At 45.8% G+C, this 21,840-nt stretch overlaps 1 protein-coding gene across 6 annotated transcripts in view; it reads left to right on the top strand.

Moving 5' to 3' along the window:
• The window catches only part of GLIS3 (GLIS family zinc finger 3), a 502,487-nt gene that overhangs the window by 403,646 nt on the left and 77,001 nt on the right, over positions 1–21,840 (top strand). For 5 of the 6 annotated variants that reach the window (XM_058695817.1, XM_058695819.1, XM_058695814.1 and 2 more), the window contains 2 exons: positions 781–906; positions 1,217–1,327. In XM_058695817.1, the coding sequence (XP_058551800.1) occupies positions 781–906; positions 1,217–1,327 (237 nt within the window). The remainder of the gene's footprint in view (positions 1–780; positions 907–1,216; positions 1,328–21,840) is intronic. The other variant, XM_058695818.1, reaches the window with a different exon arrangement.

The following is a 21,840-nucleotide window of genomic DNA, read 5'->3' as shown; positions in this document are numbered from 1 at the left end:
AAAAAAGTGAAGCATAGATACAGCTTCCAGCGGGGCAAGAATCCACGTATATGTTGGTTCCCAAAATGACAAACATCCACATGAAAACAGGAGCAAACTGGAAATAATAATTTTTAAAAATCTGAATTGTGGTTTTTTTTTTTTTCTTTTTGGTCATTGGAAGAGCAGGTTCCTAGAGTAAGAATCCTATTTTAGGGGCAGGGTTTCACTTCTCCTGCTTACATTTCAAATCATGGGGGCACAACTCCAATTAATGTCACCTACTGAGAGGTACAAAGTGACTCTAAGCTGTGACTTGCATAGTTTACCTTGCGACTTCTTCTTTTAGTTCTTTGAGTAAACAGTTTCGCTTTAGTTCATAACATAAAAGCCAATACTCTCAAACCCCTGCTATGAATTCTGTTGTCACAGTAGGCATAGGTGCTAAAATTTGAACTGATGTATGGCGTGCTCCCATTCATTCATTCCTCATAATTGTATACCCATCACCAGGGGTGCAAAAATTAAAAAGATTCTGGACTCAGCCTTAGGCTCTGTACCTCACATCTCAGGAGCCTGGGGGCGTTGCAGGTGGCCAAAACTTGTGGTCTCCTTACACTCAGCCAAGAGCTTATGCGTGTAACCCAGCTGAGCACCGGGCCTCCCCTATACCTGTCATACCTATAATAAGATTAATGTTTCTCTGGCTGAGTTTGCATGTGTCTGTTGTTTGAAACCTGTGGTCTCTCGCTCACTTTCCACTAACACTCCCTTTTAATTCTCTCCTTCTCTCTGAATCAGGTTTCCTCTGAAACATTCCCAGTCCTTTCTGGACTTTTCTGCAGCTTCTTTATACCCGAACTCTTAGAGAATGTGTGTTTCCTAGTTTCTGACAATACCAGAGGTTGTTTTCAGGGGAACAGAACTGTAAGTATGACTAGAGATGCTTACTAATGATTCCCACATCCAGAAATGCCACAAGATGTTTTGCGGGGAGAGCACACCCCTAAACGCTGCCTCCTCGTTTCTTGAAAGTTGACTCTCCCCTTTGCCTTGATGCAAACTTACTGGGCTTTCTAATTAAAACCCACAAGTATTACCCAGCATTTCACATCAGTCAGTTGGTAACAGTTCATGCTCTGAAGTCAGTAGTCTTGAGTAAATCTTCCCTGGTCACCTCTATGATTTAACTACAGCTGTTTTGTTTTTTTTGTTTTTTTTTTTCTTTCTCATTTAGAAACCTTATGCTTGTCAAATTCCAGGATGCTCCAAACGCTACACAGACCCAAGCTCCCTCAGAAAGCATGTGAAGGCACATTCTTCCAAAGATCAACAAGCGAGAAAAAAGGTAACTTCGAAAGAGAATGGATCTAGCCAGGAAAGGCACATTTAAGTTACTCTTGCACTACTGGGACCTTGTGCAGGGCCCTGGAATTCTTTGACTTCTCAAGGTAGTTTCATGCATTAGACTCTCTGAGGGGGACATCTTCCCCGAAGTAACAGCAGTGCTGTGGTCTGCATAGCTCGTATGACCGGATAGGAATTTCTGGGGGAGGGCCTGTATGATAAGAATCAGAGGAAATAGTAAAAGTCACCTAAACTGGAGAGTAACAAAAGGCTTTTATGGAGATTAAGTCCAAATAGCTAAAGAAAATTGAATTGGGAAAAAGAGCACAACAGAAAGCCTTTCTGGAGGTAAGTGCTTTTTCCTAAAATATCAATTGGCCAAAACCCTGTTAGTTCTGATGGAGAAGGTAGGTGTATCTCCAGGATGAGTAAGTGCAGAATATCCCTCCCTTTAAGCTTAGAAAAAGACACGTTTCTTCATAGGTGCTGTGTATGGAAATCTGAGAGAGGAACTGAACCTAAAATGGCTTTGATATCGGTGAGGAATTAATGCGGCTTTTAGCACACATAGAAATCATAGAGTTTTGGATTTGGGAGAAATGTTAAAGATCAACCAGCCAACCTGTCTGACTCTGACTGACTCTCTCTCTCTCCCCACCTCTCTCTCTCTCTCTCTCTCTCTCTCTCTCGATCTCGATCTCGTAAGATCTCCAGCAAGTGATTGGCCCCATGGTGACAAGGAGTTTAGCAGCTTTCGAGGTCCCAATAACTGAGTTTCTAACTTTTTGGACCAATAAGCAACTTCTCACCATGGCAGAGAACCACACTGAGCTGACCTTAGCTTTATGAGTGTCTCATTTGTGTTGAGATGGTACCTGATTCATGTAAGGGCCCTTCGTAACAAATTTAAGGGAAGTCTTAAGATTCACAATACTTCAAGTCCCCATGATGTGATTGAACCCCATGACCCTGGTGTTCAGGTCACTGTGGCTTCTAGTTAACTAGAATCGTGCATTCTTTCCTGGTTTATAGGGATTTAATGCTTTTATGTTGGGAAATGCTGTGTAGTCTTTTTTTACTTGAGGTTTTTCTTCTTGAGAGGTGTTAGCACAGTGCCAGTTGAAGGCTCATATATGGAAAGAATTTGACCTCTTCCCTGCAAATTAGAAAAATGCCCAGTTGGAAGGATTTGATAGATGCTCTTAATTGTATGTAAACCCACTCTTGTAAGTCAGTTGTTAAATCATTTTTTTTTTCTGTAAGTCTCTTCTATTGGAATACAGTAAATGATAACAGATGACCATTAAACCCACACTGAAGATATTCCTGTACCGTAGAAGAGTAAGGAACTGCTAAGTGAATTAATAATCTAAAGCTCTAAGGAGGACACTTAATATTTGAACAACACCAACGTTGCATACTGTGTTGCAGGACCACGGTCTAACGGCTTTTGCCATTATCTCCGTGTGTATCTTGTGAACTTGAACTGATAAGTTGTCTTTGTTTAAAAAACAAAAACAAAACAGGGGCGCTTGGATGGCTCAGTCGGTTAAGCATCCCAACTTCAGCTCAGGTGGTGATCTCCATGAGCTCGCAGTTCATGAGCTCGAGCCCTGCATTGGGCTCTGTGCTGACAGCTCACAGCCTGGAGCCTGCTTTGGGTTCTGTGTCTCCCTCTTTCTCTAACCCTCCCCTGCTTGTGCGCGCACTCTCTCTCTCTCTCTCTCCCTCGCTTGCTCGCTCTCTCTCCATCAAAAATAAACATATAAAAAATTCAAAAAAACAAAAACCTTCTTGAGAGTTTTTTCTCCTAAATCTGACCATCCACCTCCCACGTTGTCTGAAATGTGTGGGGTTTTACCATACTAGGAAATCTATCCTAAGACTGGAGAGCACCTTCACCTTCACAGAGAGTAACACCTGCCATGGACATGAGGGAATATAAGTGCCACATCCAGACAAATAAGCATCACATTGTGTAGTCAACTTAAGAAGGTCCCCTAGGTTGACAGTAGGTATGGAAACATAATGAGATATTTTCAGGGATCATTAATTAATTGGTTTCTATTGTTCAGACGTGGTCTGTCTCAGCCTCTATATAAAGGAAGACTTAGTTTGGAGTGTGTGAAAGATTCTTGAAGCACTAATTTGAAAAAGAAAACTGGACCCGAGGCTGCAAAATAGAAATTGATGGGCAATTTGTGCAGACAGCCTTCAGCAGTGAGGCTGGGTAGCCAGGGTGTACTTTCGAGGAGCTGTACGATAGCCTAATATCAAATACTGCATTATGCTCTTAATTTTGTCTTCTTTAAAGTGAGGTACTCTGTGCTCATTTAGCTTTTAATGTGCACCTTGTTTCCTGCAAATGGCTGAACTGATGTGGCTGCCTTTCATTGCCCAGACCTTAGTGACCTGTCTTTTTTAATCCGAAGATTCTTAAAATCTGTTACGAATCAGTGACAAATTAATCTGTGGAAATTAAAACGATGAAAGTCGCCCCATCCGATAAAAAGAGGAAATGCCACCCCCGGGAGAAGCATTGTGAATAAACCTGAAAGCAGCCAATCCACACTTTCAGACCTCGAGCGGTAAACTGGTCTGTGATGTTTACATGGTGTACAACGTTGTTACAAGACCTTGGAGAGATTCTAATTGCTAACTCACATCAGTGCTTGGTATTTGAAATATTTCCTGGCAGCAATAATAAACTAAAAAAAAAAAAGTAAGAAACAATAAACCTTTTAAGGCAGAATTAAGATTATTTACGACTTTAATTAAAAATTGAAAACTGGCATCATTTCAAAAAAGCCTTTACAAAAATGTGAATTCATCAAAAATAACCATAAAAATTCCAAGGTGATAAAGGCACAGTGGAGTAATGATCCCAGCCCTGGGGAATTGTTTTGTTGAAAAGAATAAAACCCTTTTCTGTCACACCCTGCTAGTCATGGACTCGTTTAATATACCCTGCCTGCCTGCTTTCCTCTAATCCTCTTTTTAACCTCCCCCTAGACACTAAATGACATTATTTGGGTCTTAACGTTGCCGGCTTTATGAGGCCCTGCTCTGAAATTCGGGCCAGTGAGAAGGCTCCCCGAGCCCGAAGACAGACGCTCATCATACAGCAGAGACCTCACGACCCTGGCCGTGGGCACATGACCCTTCCCCACACCTGTTGGATCCTACTGAAAACCAGGAACCTGAAATCTTAGCTAAATATTATTCAAGCTACGAAGAGAAAAAAGGAGAAGGGCGGGGGAAGCTCTTCGGCAAAGGAATTGGGATAATTTGGCTCACGGCATGCAGAAAATAACTTTTCTCATTGCCTAACGTGTGCACACCCACTCACTCCATCAGGGGAGAGCTGACTTCTTCCGTGGAATGTGCCTTCCCGATCTCGAGTCCATTAAATAGAGGGCCCCACGAATAAGCGAGTAGTGAGACACTCCACTCCCCAGCGATGGTCTCCAGCGAGAATAGAACTTAGCCTGCAGAGCAAAAGGCAGAATCTGTCCTTCAGTTCTGCCCGATAATGACTGGCAGAAGAAGAGAAAACCAAGGCAGTAAGCCACTTGAAACTTTCCTCAAGGCTGTGAGCTTTATCAGAATTTTTCATTCGTGCCCTGGTAGTGGCATAAGTGGCGGGGGGGGAGGGGGGGCGGTCTCCCTTCGCCTCTGGCTTGTCCTCGAAGTGGACTTCTTAAAGAGAACGCAAAAGAATGCGGGGCCAGAAGTCAGAGATGGCACGAATGTGCCCTCCATTTCACAGCTCCAGGAAGACGCCAGACTCTGGCCGTTGATTGGTTAAACGTTTTGTTAACATTCACCTCCGGCCCACCCTGGTTGATGGCTTTCAGTTTTGCAACTTGGGCGCAGTCTGTTATAAACCCAGCGCAGCATCTGAAATGCGGACGAACCCCACGTGCGCTCGTGTTTCCTTCTTGAGAGGTCAGCTCTTACAGTAGCTCTCTGGCTAAGACAGAGCAGCTTAGGGATACGTCTCTCTTCCGGGAGATGGAATCTGTTCAGAGCCGCCCCCCCACCCCCAACACACACACATAGAGACTCAAACCTATAAATGATTCCACTGAGTGCCACAAAGCTCACCTTGCTGTGTGCGGTTGTTGGAATCTTCAAAAGCTGTGTGAAAAAATCCATTTCCCCTACATGGAGGCCCATATTACAGTTGCTGATGTTACCGGTATGGGTGTTACCAGCCCATATTAAAGCTACCACTTGTTTTCCGTACATCTGCCTGGCACAGGGCGTGCACAGTGGGGCACACAGAGCCTTCCAGGTTGTGACTCTCCTTTTTCTTTTTCGTCTTTTCTCCCTCCCTTCCTCCCTCCCTGTCTTCTCTCCCTGTCTTCTCTCCTCTCCCCTCTCCCTCCTCTTTCTTTCTTTCTTTCTTTCTTTCTTTCTTTCTTTCTTTCTTTCTTTCTTTCTTTCTTTCTTTCTTTCTTCCTTCCTTCCTTCCTTCCTTCCTTCCTTCCTTCCTTCCTTCCTTCCTTCCTTCTCAGGAATAAATGAAAAGTCCCTCTGACCCTTAATGGAATGTCAGTAGTAGGCACCTGTCATGGACACGTGATTTCAAGATGTGCTAACCTGTTTTCCTTTCACATGATAAATCACATTGGAAATCATATTGGAAGAGTCATGATGCTTTGTTCATGTTAAAAGGGCACTAAAATGGTTATTTTTCTAAGTGAGTCATTTACCCACTTCCATACTTTAATGGCTGTTGGTGTTGCTTGTATCTGCCCTGAGAACGATGATGGTACCTGCTACCCTGCCCGACTGTCCTGATGCCTCTGGTGAGGGTAACCGATTTTGAGAAAGCCACTGGATTGGCTTTGATAAGGCAAACAATTGTGGCCCAAAGTAGCGGTGTTAATTAATTGAATGTAAATGATAGAAATAAGTCCTCTTAAATTTAACCTCATACTCAAAGCAGCTGATTGGAAGTTGAAGCCAGTTGTGCAGAGGCTTCTGTCTTAGCGAGGCCCAGTGGTCCCAGCCACACTTTTGAGAGCATTGGTCTACCACCAGGTTCTGGAGCCCTTGAGAAGGAGTTGAGAATCCGTGTTGGGTGTGGGAAGTGGAATGGCGGGGTCGCTTGTCCATAAAGTAAGCAGTTTGTGAGAAAAAGCTTCTCTTTCTTTCTGGAGAGATCAGGAAAAGCTGCCTTCAGCCTTGTAAATACAGAAAATTCCAGCGTCTCTGGGCCTAGAGGCCCAGGGTCTTTCTGTAGCTCTTAAAGCAGTGTTGCCCTAAGTGGGTTCTTTGGAACACATTCCACAGGATGTTACCAGATACTACTTTAAAAAAAAAATTTTTTTTAACGTTTCTATTTATTTTTGAGACAGAAGGAGACAGAGCATGAGCAGGGGAGGGGCAGAGAGAGAGGGAGACACAGATTCCGAAGCAGGATCCAGGCCCCGAGCTGTCAGCACAGAGCCCGACGCAGGGCTTAAACTCAACGGAGTGTGAGATCATGACCTGAGCTGAAGTCGGACGCTCAACCGACTGAGCCACCCAGGCGCCCCTATCAGATACTACTTTTAAAAAGTTTGTTGTTGTCCTATATATTTGGGAAATGCAGAGCTAAATAATATTCAAGGCTTTCTTCTCACAAGAATTCTCAGAGCCTGGGTTATCTGATACTGTGGAGGAAACGGAACACTAAGCACTGCTCAGAATCACTTGGCCAACAAAACCGTCTTTATCCTCTAGCGCATCTCATCAAAACACTCTTCCAGTAAATTATTTGAGAAATAATCTCACGTGATTTCATTTCTTTCATCTAGCAAATATTTCTTAGGCACCTACTGTGTGCCAGGCACTGGGTTAGACCCACACGTCCCACCCAGCGTGTACAAGACAGACGCATATCTTCTGTCTTCATAGAGCCACGCTGTCTTGATGAAACCCAACAATGATAAGAAGGTCAACAGAAAATAAGTAACACAAACGCAGGCAAGGAAACAGGGTGGGAGTTGATACGGAGATGACAAAGAAGGACCTACTCAGGTGTAATGCTTGGGTGCACATTTCAGTAGTCATTTTAGAAACGAGAATAAAAGCTTTAGCTGCAATGTTTTAAAAAGCACTGCTTAGGTCAAAATAACTCCACCTTCTTGGGCACCTTGACTGGCTCAGCAGGTAGAGCGTGCAGCCCTTGATCAGGGGGTCACGAGTTCAAGCCCCATGTCGGCCAGGGGGCCTACTTAAAAAAAAACTACTGTACCTTTCCGCTTGAACTTCTTTTAAAAGAACCTGGTACCAGGAAGGGCACAGCAGTAGATGTCAGGATTACCTTAGGTTGTTATAATTGCACTTTTCTGCAGCCTGTCCTTAATTGCAGTGACATTAGAGGGACTGGGTGCCAGACCATGAAATGCATAGCCTTCCTCTCCCACCTAAGAATATGACTCAGGAGGTCAGCATCAGTGACTCACTGGGCGGGGCCCGCAGGCAGCACAGGTGCAGCTCTGAGGATTTAGAAACAAGTAAGGCCTGAACTTGCCCTCCCGAAGATGACATCCTGACCAGAGATGCAGGGACTTCTGTGCTTTCAGTACCCTAGGAAACAGCTGGGACGACGTCACACAGAGAGTGGTTCTGGAACATGGTATCTCGAGAGCTCCTTTGCAAAGGCTAGAGATTCTTAAGGAGTGAAGTCTTAGGTTCTATTGTTTGAAAGCCAAGAGGAGCTCTGTGGGTTTTTAAATTTTTTTTCAATGTTTATTTATTTTTGAGAGAGACTGAGACAGAGTGTGAGTGGGGGAGGGGCAGAGAGAGAGGGAGACACAGAATCGGAAGCGGGCTGCAGGCTCCGAGCCATCAGCACAGAGCCCAACGCAGGGCTCGAACTCGCGAATGGCGAGATCATGACCTGAGCTGAAGCCAGATGCTTAACCCACTGAGCCACCCACGCGCCCCCCCCCCCCCCCGCCGTGGGTTTTTAGATTGTCCTTGATGACTTCAGTCTACTTTGTCATATGTGGCAAAGTGGTTTTATTTCTGTCCCCCCTGAAAATTGTTACTTGTGACCAAAAATGGGGGTGTTTGGCACAGCTCCGGCCAACCGTGTAAGGAATGAGGACTCTCTGGTGGGCGTTTTAATAACCAGTTCGGGCTGTACAGTGCCTAGCACAGCTACCTTATGGAAATAGTTCCTAGGTAATTGCTTTTTTGATTGATTGACAGAAGCCTTCTAAGCTTCTCATTCCCTTTCCCTTATTAGATTGCGTGAATTCTCGATGAAAATGGTTTTGGAATAAAAAGCATTTAGCTCAGACTCCTCTGCCTTAATAGATGTCCTCAAATATCATGACACAGCTCCCCACAGATCTTCTGGGGCTTTGTTCTTCGTCTCTGTTCTTAAAGTACTCACATCCCCCGAGGAATTACTGCTCCCTCCGCCAGTTCCCTCGTCTTCCCCTTTCGTTGGAGCTTTGTCTTTGATATCCACGGGCAATGTGTTCCCATTCGTTTGTCTCTGGGTTCTCTGAGCCGTGGAGGTTTATTTTTGGGGTGACTTCACACAAGGGCTTGGATAAGCCTGATGTAGAAACTTGTCGTGGTGGATCCCGGGCCGGTGGCCGTGTCTTCAGAGTCGTATTTGGATTGGATGCCAGGAGGCAGGGGCTCCTTTTAAGCAGCGCCATGACTTGCTTCCTGACTTAGCTTACGTGACACTCCCCTAGTTTTTCCATTTCCCATCTTCCAGCTAGCTTGAAAGGCAAATGCAGGGCCTCCAAGATGAAAGGAAAGCTGCTTCAGCAGAAGGCATTGTTCTATCACAGACCTCCAGTCCAGGATAGTGTAAATACCCACACAACAAGAGTCCTCACCAATACGTTCCTTCCTGAGCACTGAATAATCTTCCAGTGGCTCTGATAGCCAGTCTTTCTGGGTCATGTGGACTCTTGGATGACGGTCCAAGAGAGATCCAAACAAGGGAAAGGCAGCTGAGACCCAAACCAGAGGGAATTAAAAACAGACTTGGACCTGTGGTGTTTGGTCCCATTCAGGGGTTATTAACCTGGGCTCCACCGACCATAAGTGGGAGCTCCACGGCTGGATGGATTTCAGGGAACTTACAAAGTCGCAGGACCAATATGCTAAATGTGTTTTCTAGGTAGAGGCTCTAGAGATTTCATGGACTCTCCAAAATTAAAATCCTCTGATGACAAGAAAGATTTTAAAAAACAGACCCAAAACCCCATAACATGACAAGGGAGACTCTGGGAGGTGCTGTGTGTGTCCCTTACCTTCTGTTCCCTTGACTACGGTGATCGCATCATGGGTGTCTGCATACGTCCAAATCAAACCGTGTACGTTAAATACGTACGGGTCTGTGTGTATCACGTACCAGTCTATATAAAAGAAGAAAAGTTTAAAAAGGGGATAAAGACCCTCCGAGCCAACAGAAATGCAGGGCTCCTTGTGACTGTTTCACCTGGCTTTGGTTACAGTACCCAACTAAGGAGAATCTGTGCTCCACGTGCCTTGGGGGACTGCCTCCTACTCACCCGACATTTACCATGGATCTGATATTTTGCTAAGCGCCTGGTATAAAAAAAAAAAAAAAAAAAAAAAAAAAAAAAAAGGTGAGATACACTCCTTTCCCTTGAGGCAATCAGGGATGTCAAAGCTGGATTTTGACAAGGGGTGGGCTGATAGATGGGGAATCGGCATGTGGAGTAGACACAGACGGGAAGCCTTTGCACCAGGCAGAAGGGTGTGCACTTTTACAAGATAGAAGGGAGGCCCGGGGGAGGGTTAGCGGGCCGCTGGGACGAAAGTGAGTCAGCGGGAAGTAATGGTGGATCGAATGCCAGGGGCGAGGGGAAGTGAAGAGTCCAGATGGTAGCCGGGTTCCTGGCCCCAGGATCGGATGAGCACTCCGCAGGTGGAGTGTCTTCTTCCTCAGGGAAACCTCAGTTATGGTCTCAAGGCCTGTCAGGTGATTGGATCAGGTTCACTCAGATTATCCAGGATAATCTCCTTTCCTTAAAAATCAGCTGATTGTAGACACTAGTCACGTCTAAAAAAAATACCTTCACAGGGCGCCTGGGTGGCTTGGTCGGTTGGATATCCAACTTCAGCTCAGGTCATGATCTCACAGTTCGTGAATTCGAACCCCACGTTGGGCTCTGTGCTGCCAGCTCCGGGCCTGGAGCCTGCTTCGGATTCTGTGTCTCCCTCTCTCTCTCCCCATCTCCAACTCATGCTCTGTCTCTCTGTCTCTCAGTCTCTCTCTCTCTCTCTCTCTCTCTCAAAAATAAATAAATACTTTCACAGCAATACCTAGATTAGTGTCTTATTGTATATGACTGGGGACTAGAGGCTAGCCCAGAGGACACAGAAAACTAACCATCACACCCACAAATTAGAATCCTTTATGTTAAAATTTAAAGTTACTTTATTTGAAGGTAATATTAACCACATGAAAATGGGTAATGGCGAACCTCGATGTGTAATTTATATTAGTGCAAATTGAATGTTCTCTACGAAAACAGAAGGAAATTAATTATTTGATATACCTGGTCCCACCCCTTTGTGTTATACACTTGACTGTTCAAAGCAAATATGTTCATGCCAACTAATTTACAGAAACTGTGCTAAGAGGAAAAGATTATGATACTTCAAGCAAATAAGCAGATACTTTTAAAAAACATTTTGATTTATATATCTGAGAATTTACAGGATCGTACAAGTTTATCATAATATGCTAACTTTTTTTTTTGTAACGTTTATTTTTGAGAGACAGAGACAGAGCACAAGCAGGGGAGGGGCAGAGAGAGAGAGGGAGACACAGAATCTGGAGCAGCTCCAGGCTCTGAGCTGTCCGCACAGAGCCCGACGCGGGGGCTCGAACCCACCAACTGTGAGATCATGACCTGAGCCGAAGTCATGATGCGACTGAGTCGGATGCTTCATTGACTGAGCCACCCAGGTGCCCCAATAATACGCTAACTTTTAAATCAGTCATTATTATCCTAATTTTATGTCATGTAATGCTTGTTAATACAGTGTGTTTAGATCATTAAATGAAATAATGACAGTGACACTTAGCGTGGTGCCCGCCACATTATATATGCCAAGTAAAGGTTAGACATCACTGTTAGAATTACATCATGTTGTCTGTTAAGAGTTTCCGAGGGGCGCCTGGGTGGCTCAGTCAGTTAAGCGTCCAACCTCCGCTCAGGTCATGGTCTCCTGGTTCGTGAGTTCGAGCCCCGCGTCGGGCTCTGTGCTGACAGCTCAGCGCCTGGGGCCTGTTTCAGATTCTGAGTCTCCCTCTCTCTCTGCCCCTTCCCTGCTCTCACTGTCTCTCTGTCTCTCGCGCAAGAATAAATAAACATTAAAAAAATTTTTTTGTAAATAGTTTCCTAAGAGAGAAGACAGGCGATTGTTGCAGTTGTAGGAAGTTGGTTTTCTCTACTCCAGACTCCTCCATTAATGTATTTTTTCCCTCCAAGAGATTTTAGCTGTTTAAAAACCTTCCGTGGGAACTGCCGTGGGCATCAGTGAGAAGACACAAGCACAGGGCTAGCTGCAGCCCTCCACATAGACAGTCCACCCTGGGAGGAGGTGGCTCATGGCCACAGGGGTGGGAGTTGACCCCAGAGGGGCTGCCATCCTGAGCAAGACCAGCCTGCCCTCCTGCATTGCTGCCGAGGAAACTGGCTCGTCTGAGTGGTGCCAGAAGGTGCGAGTCAGAAAATAGCACGAATCGTGCAAGGGGAGAGGAGATGTCTCCCTGCCCCCGCTGGCTCCATGGGATTCCTGCGTGAGAAGTCACGGGAGTAGCAGACATTTGAACCCCCGGCTCGGCTCCCCTTGAGGGCCTCCTCGGGTGGAATCCAGTCTCCGTAATTCCCGTGCTTTCCTAGTGACCGGGGAAGTATCGATAGTAAAGGATCTCACTGCACCACACTTAATGCCTTGACCTTTCCGAGCCATGGTGTGTACATCATCTCCTTTTATTCCATCCTTTTAGAGTCAGGATGCATTTTTTTTTTATTGCTCCTTCTGCTCTCTTTAGTTTGTTTCTGAGAAGTGAGAAAGTATAGAAGCAGAAAGGAAGCCAAGTACGATGCCCAAAGGTGCTGGTTTTCGTACACGCCGAAAGGCCTACGGAAATGTGCGGCAGAGTTAGTTAATACGGCCCAATGCAGAGCTGTCCGCTAAGTCTTGACATACTGTTTGCAATCTTGGCATTCCACGAAACGTCTTGGCAAAAGATTATTCTCCACCACCCCCCACCCCAACCGACAGTCCGGAGCCCTCTTTATAAACGCTCGCAAAGTGTCATGTGACATCTTAAATGCTCACTGTTTCCGCTGTTGGTCGAGTACAGACTGACTCTTGAGTTAACTGTTAAAGGACTAAAGATAGTCATGGCCCCCATGGGGCGGCTCTTTTAACCGGAATAGAAGGATGTTTTTCCTGAGTGGCTTTTCGGGGTGGGTGCTTGCTACACAGCCCCTCCGTGGGGCCAGCTGTGGGCACAGCTGTAGCCCATCAGAATTACAAGAGTTTTTAAATGTAATCACATTCTCCAGCTTGGGGAATCACATTTAGAAAGTCCCAGAAGATATTCATAAAGCCTCTTCATCTGAAGCTTTCTGACAACGAAGGCAATCTCTTTTTGTTGTCGTTGTTATTTAAAAAGTAATACGTCCAAACATTCTTTACATATGTGTATTTTTTTTAGCTCAAAAACGTCCCTTCCTGGAACACCCACATGTGAGCTAGTCTGTCCTGCCTTCCCAGGATCCTTCTTTTCCATTAACGACCTCACTGGTGTATGCAGAGATTCTGCCTTAATATCACTGGTTCCCTGCGATTTTTTTCTTATTACCCAGCTTCCAGGTTTTTTAGCACATGGATCGCATGCCTCTCTACCCTTTCCATGTTGTTCACGCCACAGACTCGTGTCAGCTAGGGTCGCCTGAGACCTGCAGTGTCATTTATTGGCTGTTGAGGCAAGTATGGAGGTTGAAAAAGTTGACAGGGAAAGTGATGTTAACAGGCCTTATATGCCATGCTCAGATGTTTGAACATAGACCGTGGTCGGATCGAAGATAATTATGGTGGTAACGTGGGGGACGAATTAGGGATTTAGGGTGAAAGGAGACAAGGCAACTAGTTAGGTTGCCATATTTCCATTAATCAATATTCTTTAGATACAGCGGCTCTTCCAATTATGACTGCACCCAGCTGGGCTGTCTTCAGCTCCTGGATTCTCAGTCTTGTCCAAGATGCTATCACGAAGAGACTTTGCTAAATGTCCTGGTGAATTCTGCGCTCATTACATGTGCGGCTTTCACATAATGGCATCTAAAAAGGAAAGGAGGATTCTCTGGTTGTTCTCAATGTCCAACTCCTGGCTCCTGCTGACCATTTTCTTTCTGAACTGCTCACCAACCGATGATTCTTTCTAGAATCTTTCACGCATGATTTCTAAGTGTTGTGGTGATGCGTGGCATTTCTAGGCTTTATCTCTTTTTTTGCCTTGTCGAAATTTGAGGTATGGATTTCTCTTTCTCCATTTTCTGGGCCTGACTCCTGGCACTTTCTCAAAGCGTTACTTTTATAGCCATATTCACAGGTGTTTTTGGCAGTAGGGTTTCCATAGCCTTAGAACTTTGTATTCCCTGACCAGCTAGGTGAGCTCTCTTGCCTCATCCTCTCCTGTGCTAGGCTTCACTCCCCTCTCCCACCCTCCTTCCAGCAATTGTTTTTCTAATATTTCCCATTTGGCACCCTCCCCTATGGGAAATAGAAAAGCCAGGTAGTGGTGGGGCGCCTGGGTGGTTCAGTTCATTGAGTGCCCGACTCTAGATTTTGACTCAGGTCGTGATCCCAGGGTCATGAGATCAAGCTCCACATCAGGCTGTATGAAGAGCCTGATTAATATTCTCTCTCTCCTTCTGTGTCCTCTGCTTTCTCTCTCTCTCTCTCTCTCTCTCTCTCCCCCTCTCAAATTAAAAGAAATTTTTGTAAAGCCAGGTCATAGCACATAAATGTTGTCACAATGGCTTAACACTGGTGCATGTCTTCTCCTATTGTGGGGCCCCTCTGTTTTTATTCTTCTTACTCAGAAGTGTATAGGAAGGACCACTGCCATGAGAAACATTCCTTACTCAGTATTTGCAAGGACATCCCTGGGCTCTGAAAAGGGAAGGTCAGTGCGGAAGCCACTGGTAAAGAGAGAGCAGAGCACGTCAGACGAGAACCTGTGCATCACAGTAGTGCTCTGGGCTAACCTAGCGTACAAGCACTGGCCGAAGGAATTTGGGTAATACTTACCCACCGTGGTCTTTGGATAAATTGCATTTTGAGATGATAGTACAAAGGGCATCCTTGACATTTCCTCATTTGTACATAAGCGAATACAAACATCAGATTTCATTTCTGTGTACTCAGAGTAGCAATCAAAGGATCCATTCTCCTCCTCCCCCTCCCCCCCCTCCTCTTCTTCTCCTCCTCCCTTCTCCTCCCCCTCCTCCTCTTCTTCTTTTTCTTCTTCTTCTTTAAATAATCTTGTTCTTTTCTATGGAAAAATATGTACAAGTTCCCACAGTCATAAAGACAGACCTATTAAGATTCTCTAAATCATGGCATAAATGAGCAGAGGAAGCTAACCCTTCGTCCCGCCTAACGAGCCTCCCACGTCCGCCCCGATTGTGAGCCCCTTCCCCTATCAGGGTATTAGGAGTGAAATGGACCAGGATATTAACACAGTAAAACACTCACAAGCTCAACACCACTTCTGGCTTCTCGCCCATCACTGATGGACCATCACTGATGGAGGCTAGCTTCTCGACCATCACTGACAGCGGGAGGCGGCACGCTGGTGTTTCAAATATCCAGTAATGACATAAAAGATAGAATTACCCATTTTTATTTTCTACCCTTAGGAAATAAGAGATGAAAGAAAAGGAAGAGAAATAATAACTCCCAAATACGTGTGTAGCACAGGTTACTGGGCATCTTTATGTCTGTTTACCTCTGTTCTTCACAGCAGTTGTCCAGTGTTAGTATAGGTATCAGTCTAATCCCATTTGAGAGATAAAGAAGGTTCAGAGAAGCTACATGACTTTCCAAAGCACAGTGGGTCATCAGCTGGGATCTTCTGACTCTACCTCCGGTGCTCCTTGGACGCTACCGTTTCTACTGAGGGCTGTCTGATTTTCCACCACGGGAGGTTTTGTAACTTGTCAGCAAGTTGTTGCGTGACGATCATTTGCGGAAGCTCTCTAGCAGCCTTGTGTTAGAAGGTGGTGGCGTGGCCCCTGACTGGGACCCTGCCCCTTGAGGGCCCCCACGTTTTGCATTGGCTTCCTTTCGGGGGCTGGGCCAGCCCTACTATCGAGGTGGGCATCCTTGAGCCCACACTAGTACCCATAAGGGCGCCAGCCCCCATTCTTCTCGTTCGGGGCTCTGTCCCACCCTCTACCCCATACGTGGGATCACACACGTGCCTTAATGAGCCCTGGGACACATGACTGTGGGATCATTCTGGAGCCCTACAGGCACCCCTAATTCCACTAGAGTGTCCTGGTGAGCAGATGCCCAGTGTAACATTTCTTTAGCTGAATCACTTGAGATTGGACCGCTAATGTGATGTAGACTGACTTGGAGTGACTCACATTGATTATAAAAATATTCTGGGCAAAAGTATTTTGCACATCTAGGGATGGTTCTGTGCCTGTCAGGAGCTATCAAGTATCAAGGGTCTGAGATTTGACTCTAGGTGTGAGCTAATAAGTTAGCCTGCTGTAGTTTAATGGATGTTGGCCGAAGACACGAACCTCCTGGGTCAGAGACAAAAGGAGAGCTTATTACTCATAGCCATAGCAGTAGCCAGAGTACAATCATTTTCTCGTGCCACTTTCTTAAGTCCCAGTTCCCACAAGGTGACACAGAGAGGGCCAGGCAACACTGGCACTTTCAGTGGATCGTGTTACCAGAGGGAAATTCTGAGCTCAGGGAACCCAAATCCTTTCTAATGGATGAAAGCATGCTTGACATTTTGCTCAGGAGGAAGAGACTACCCCAGTCCGTTTTCCAAAGCTGTTTAGTATAGAAACGTCCTTTAAGAGGTAGTTCAGAAAGACAGCCAGTTCCTCTGCTCCCAACGCGTAGAGAAACCTGAGATACTCATGGAGAATTGCCTCTGAAGGGTAGGTTCCTTCTGCCCCGTCTTGATTGCAAATGCACAAGAACAACAGACAGGAACCCCAGCCTGCCCTGGGATGACCCTAAGTCCTCAGGATTATCCCTAAATAAAAGTGGTTTCCAAAAGAAAAGACCAAAGCCAGGAAAGAAGGAACACGGGTGTTGGGAAAGACATGATTCTACCTTGTGGGTCTGCATTGAACTCTGACCATTTCCATCCAGGTTAGTTTCAGATTCTACAGTCCTGTCCATGGGCAGCACCATTTAGCTTATGGTATGATGTGGGAGCTACTCACCTTTGCTTAAAATTGTCCATACCGCTAGCCTGTGTATTACGACACTTAGAGTGGTCACCATGACACCGTTCTTTCCAGTTAGGGGATTGTCTCTGGAAGATCCCTATAAAATTTGCTTTTGTTGTATGGCAAAGGAAATGTATCAGTCCCTTTGTTCCCATTAGTCTATTAATACGGCTTTAATTATGTGTTTTCAAGTAGCATCTATGTCTGTCCTCTGTGGATATTATGTGAGGAACGTGGAATCGGAGGAAGTGAGAAATGATGAGGGTATTTGGACCTCAGGGAGGTAGTTTCAGTAGGGTCTCTGGGGGGCAGAAGAATAGTTTGAAACTACTCGATATCAAGGCAGAGAAAAACCAAGCATCGGGGGGAAAAACGGGTGGGGTGGTGTATTAGAAGTCATTCCACTTTATCCTGGAGTCTATCCTGCTATTGGGCTTTGAGAATAGATCTTAAAATGGAGTTTTACTTTTCCATCTCCTTAGTTTTCCTTGGCTTTTGAAAGGAATGTAGGCAGTATATTCTAAAACGAATGTCAGGGGAGTGTTTTCAAAGGAGCAACTCAAACGCAGTTGTGTTTGCTCACTTGTCAGTGTCACCCTCCCTTCTCGACACCCAGCTCTGCATCAGCTGTGTGCTCTATACGTGCAGACGCCTTCAGCCCCGGAGGCATATGTTGCTCGTGGCTGTCACCTCTTTGGCCACACTCGTGTGCAGATGCTGCCCCCTAAGCACGCCAGTGACTTCGGTTACAAAACAGCGATACGTACACGGAGAGGCCTAACTTGACTTTGTGGCGGTAAACGCCTCAGCTTTTCATTTCCTGGCTGGTATTTGCGATGTGGAATTGCAACACCACATTTACGTGCATTTTTGCCTTTAAAACGTTCTGTGGTGTTGCCACATTGGAGGAATTCCCAGGGATCCTTAATCTCCCTACAAACGCTGGTCTGTAAAGTCAGGACCAACTCACCATCTCAGAGTAACCTTCTTGTGCCCCTGCCGCGTAATTCTGATTTCACACTGCGTGTCTTCAGATTGTCCCCGTGCTGTCTTCTAGCTCCAGCTTCGCTCTCAAGGATACCAATAAAGAGACAAAGGCAAAAAAAAAAGATTCTTAAAAAATGTTAGCTTTTTCTCTCAAGAGCAATTGAACTTAAACTACTTTCCCTGTTGTTTTCCGTGAAGTCTCATTTAAAATATTTTATTAATGCAAAGACGTGCATTCAGGGCTAAGGACCAGTGAACAGTAGCCATAGCAACCAGGAAGCCATTCGGGAGGAGCAAAAATGCAGTAAAGAGTAAGTGTTTTAATCCTTAACTTTAATCCCTTTACTTCCTGTTCTCAAAATGAAATATAAATCAGGCACCGTGGAGCGGTGATTTTTCTCTGAAAGGGATGTTGGCAAAAGAGGATTAGTAATGGACAGACGTGTTTAAGGAATTTAATCACACAATTTGTTGTCAAACTTTCGAGACCATGAGTGACCAGTTCCTTTGAGTGGCGTCAATGAGAACCAACAAAACATATTTTGAAACTGATGAGAGGGTTGGTGTAGGCGGCACCTCTGTTTGCTGTTATTGTCACGTCATTTTAGCCCATGGTAATGACTTGAGAAACCAAGGAATTTGCTTAGTCTCCCCCCACCCCAACCCCCCCCCTCCCCCCCGCAGTGGGGCGGTTGGAGACTGGGTGGGGGCGGGGGAAAGTGTCCTGTTGGTCAAATAGAGATATTCTTTTGATCTTCAAAACACTGGGGGAAAAGTAAGTCACCGATATGTCACATACTTCCTTTCCTTGATGTTTGATTGCTTTGGGAATTTTACGGAGACGTGAGCTTTTCCATTGCCAACAGACTTTTGGGTTTCTGCTGAAAAGCCCAGGCTTTAGTTTTTGTGAACAGTAAAACAGTTCTTAGAAGGGGAGATAATTATTCTTTCTCAGTGTCTCGTGTTTTGTCTCTAAGCTTTTCTTTTACATGGGGTACCACTGACTTGTTGATTTCTGACGAAATGAACATAACCTGATTTTCTGTCTTTAAAGTCAGACCCAAAACATGCCCCCGCCACTGGCTTCCGGTGTTGGTTGTTTGACTCCACAGCCCATCGGTTTTTCCTCGTTCTACTCAGGAGAATTATTGGGGACTGCAGGAAGACATGTTTTTCGTGACACTTTTCCTTCTCTCAGCATATACGGAGTAGTGCTTTGATGCCTCCGTTTCTAGTGGACTAAAAGTTACCAGTGCACAGCGCTCTTTGCAGAGATCTGAAGTAGCTGTAGCTTGTGCTAGCTTTCTGCAGTGTCAGAATGTGAAATTACTTCCAAGAATAGCATCTTCCCAAGGGGGCGCTCATCGTGAAGACAGATGTGAGAGTGTGTGAGAGTGGAGATAGACATGGCTGACTGCCGAGTTTGAAGCTCCTTGTAGACCTTGGGAACAAAAGTGTCCACGCTAAGGCCTCCAGATGACAGGACATGTGGGGAAGAGAAACGGCATCCGTGCTGTCTAGCTTAGAGGAGTGCGTGCAGCATTGGCAACGACCTGCTTCTAATCCCTCGTCTTGACCCAGTGTTCTTTCTCCCCGTTCTGTCAGAAGCAACAGGACTGATCTAGTCTAGGACAGAGCGTCTGAGATGGAACCCTTGCACCACGAGTCACTGTTGGCAGCCCTCGTCATCCCCCACCCCCAAGCTTCCCTTGGACTTACGTCTGTCTAGTCTGGATTTCTGGGACAGGGTTAATTTTTTGAGAGGAGATTGGAGCTCATTAGAGTTCATGGATGGTAAGCAGAAAGACCAAGTATTGTCGGTGTCCAAAGGAGGAACGGTAGATTCTGAACATGGAAATCACTTTGGCGGGAGCTGTAGAGACTACAGGAAGCCTCTAGAAGACTCCACTTGCTGCCCGGGGTTTCACCCTAGAGAACTTCTCTGAACCAGGCCTTCTTTCTGATGACTCGAGAGAAGAGCATCGTTTCCCCAAAGGAGCCAAAGGTCACATGATTCATGGATCACTCTAAGGCATACGGTCCTGGGACGAGAGAGGGGAAATTACTTTCAGTAAAATACTTCTCTGCATTGACAAAAATAACACCATGGGTGAGCTCTTAGGTTGACGACATTACCTCAGGGAGAAAAAGACTCTGGAAGAATGTTAGGCTGTGTGGTGACCAGGGGAACCAGGGCCATGGCTGGTCACTCACTCAGCCAGATGTCAGAAGATAGAAGCTATTGTCCTGCCTGCGTAGGTGGTCACCAAGGGGGCTAGGGTGTATCTGGGGCCCACTCGGCTCAAAATTTCTGTTTTCTGCTTCCCAGATACGTGCTACATGTCGAGTCTTTAAAAGCAAAGGTAGCAATTTGGATTTGTTCCCAGCCCTTCCAGATGAATGAGAGACAGGGAGGGAAAAGGTAAGGAACTAGCATTTCCAATTGGAAAGACTGCTTGTTTGTACATTCCAAGAGGCAGTAGATAAAGAGGACTCATGTTATCTGGTGAAACCTGGCATGACCAGGGACTGAGCAGTATGAGGAAATAAACTTCCCAAGTGTCTATTTTTTTAACTTCTGTTAAGGTTTCGCTTGGCTACTTCCTGTTTTATTCTTAGTTGATATCTCAGCGTGCTTAAACTGCTCCGCTCGTTTTCCCTTTGTATCTCGGGAAGGCAGGATTTTATCTGTCTTTAGGGGCCGCTCTTAAGGATAAGCATGGATTAACGAATTCTTAGCACCTGTTAATTCATTTTTTGATTTGTTCATTGTTGACCCATCTCCCCAAACATTTACAGAGTCCCTTTCACGTGAAAAGAAGCACTATTTTAGCTTACATGAGCAAACAGACACATTCTGTTTATAAGGAGCTTTTTGTCTTCTATCACACACACACACATACACACACACACACACACACACACACACACACACAATTTATAAATAAGTTACTATACAGTGTAGGAAACTACGAGTCCCATCAAGGGTGATAGAAATTGTCCTTGCCACTTGAGAATGAACAAGTGACTCTGGGATTGGAAGACCCGGGGACGCTTCAAGGAAGAGGGCCTCGGAGAGCACACACGATGTGTTGCAGGTTGTAGAGTCTGGCGCGAAGGGGACTCCAGGTACAGGAGGCTCGTGGCCGGAAGTACAGTGGGAGACGTGGATGAGCGGTATGGAGGAGAGCGTCTGGGCTCCACGTGCCTCGCGGGCCTGGGGCATGGGCCACGAGGGCCAAGCGAGAGCCAGCCTGGCAGAGCCGACGGTCGGGGCTGTAGGTGACGCTTGGTGGAGGGACCCCACGGGGCTTTGCGGGTGGGGGCCTGGCACGGTCAGCACTGAGCTTGGGGAAATTAACCGGAGTGCGGAGCACGGCTCCGGTGGGAGAACGGACAGCAGGGCCTCTCTGTGCAAATGACAGCCTTCAACTGTTACAAGCAGGCATTTTAAAAATGGTCCAAAGACTGGTTAAAATCAGCTTTAAATCTTTTTCCGACAATTCATTTTAATGCAATGAAAGGCGGGGTGGGGGGATGAGTTCTGCCGCTAGTCTCTCCCCACATTGGCTCAGCCGTAGCACAGGCAGGGGCTGTAGTCAGAAATCAATTCAAAGGGAGACAATACGGATGCGGTAAGACGGACAGGGGAAGTAATTGCTAGATAGCTGGCTGCTTTAATTAAACTTGGAGGACACTTGACTAGGAAGAAAAATGCTACACTTGGCTGGATGGGATAGCATGTGTGTGGGCACATTAGCGCACGGAGCCGCTGTCAGGGGGAGTCACGAAGCTGTGGGAGGGACAAGGTCTTCATCTTCAGGACTTCACAACCAGGCCCGGAAGGGTGAAGGAGGATGTTTTTTGGTGACACGTGAAATTCCTAATTACTATTTCTCTAATTGTCTTAAATACCCAACCCACCCTTCGGTTTCACGTTCTGCTTTTGCGATGTTCCTCCAAATGTAGTTTGAATCCACCTTAGACTGTGTCCATTTGCGTATCGTTTTTCACTCAGAAAAAAAAA

Source organism: Neofelis nebulosa, chromosome 12 (genome assembly GCF_028018385.1).
Source record: "Neofelis nebulosa isolate mNeoNeb1 chromosome 12, mNeoNeb1.pri, whole genome shotgun sequence".
Classification (NCBI taxonomy): Eukaryota; Metazoa; Chordata; class Mammalia; order Carnivora; family Felidae; genus Neofelis; species Neofelis nebulosa.
This window is presented reverse-complemented; position numbering and strand designations above follow the sequence as displayed.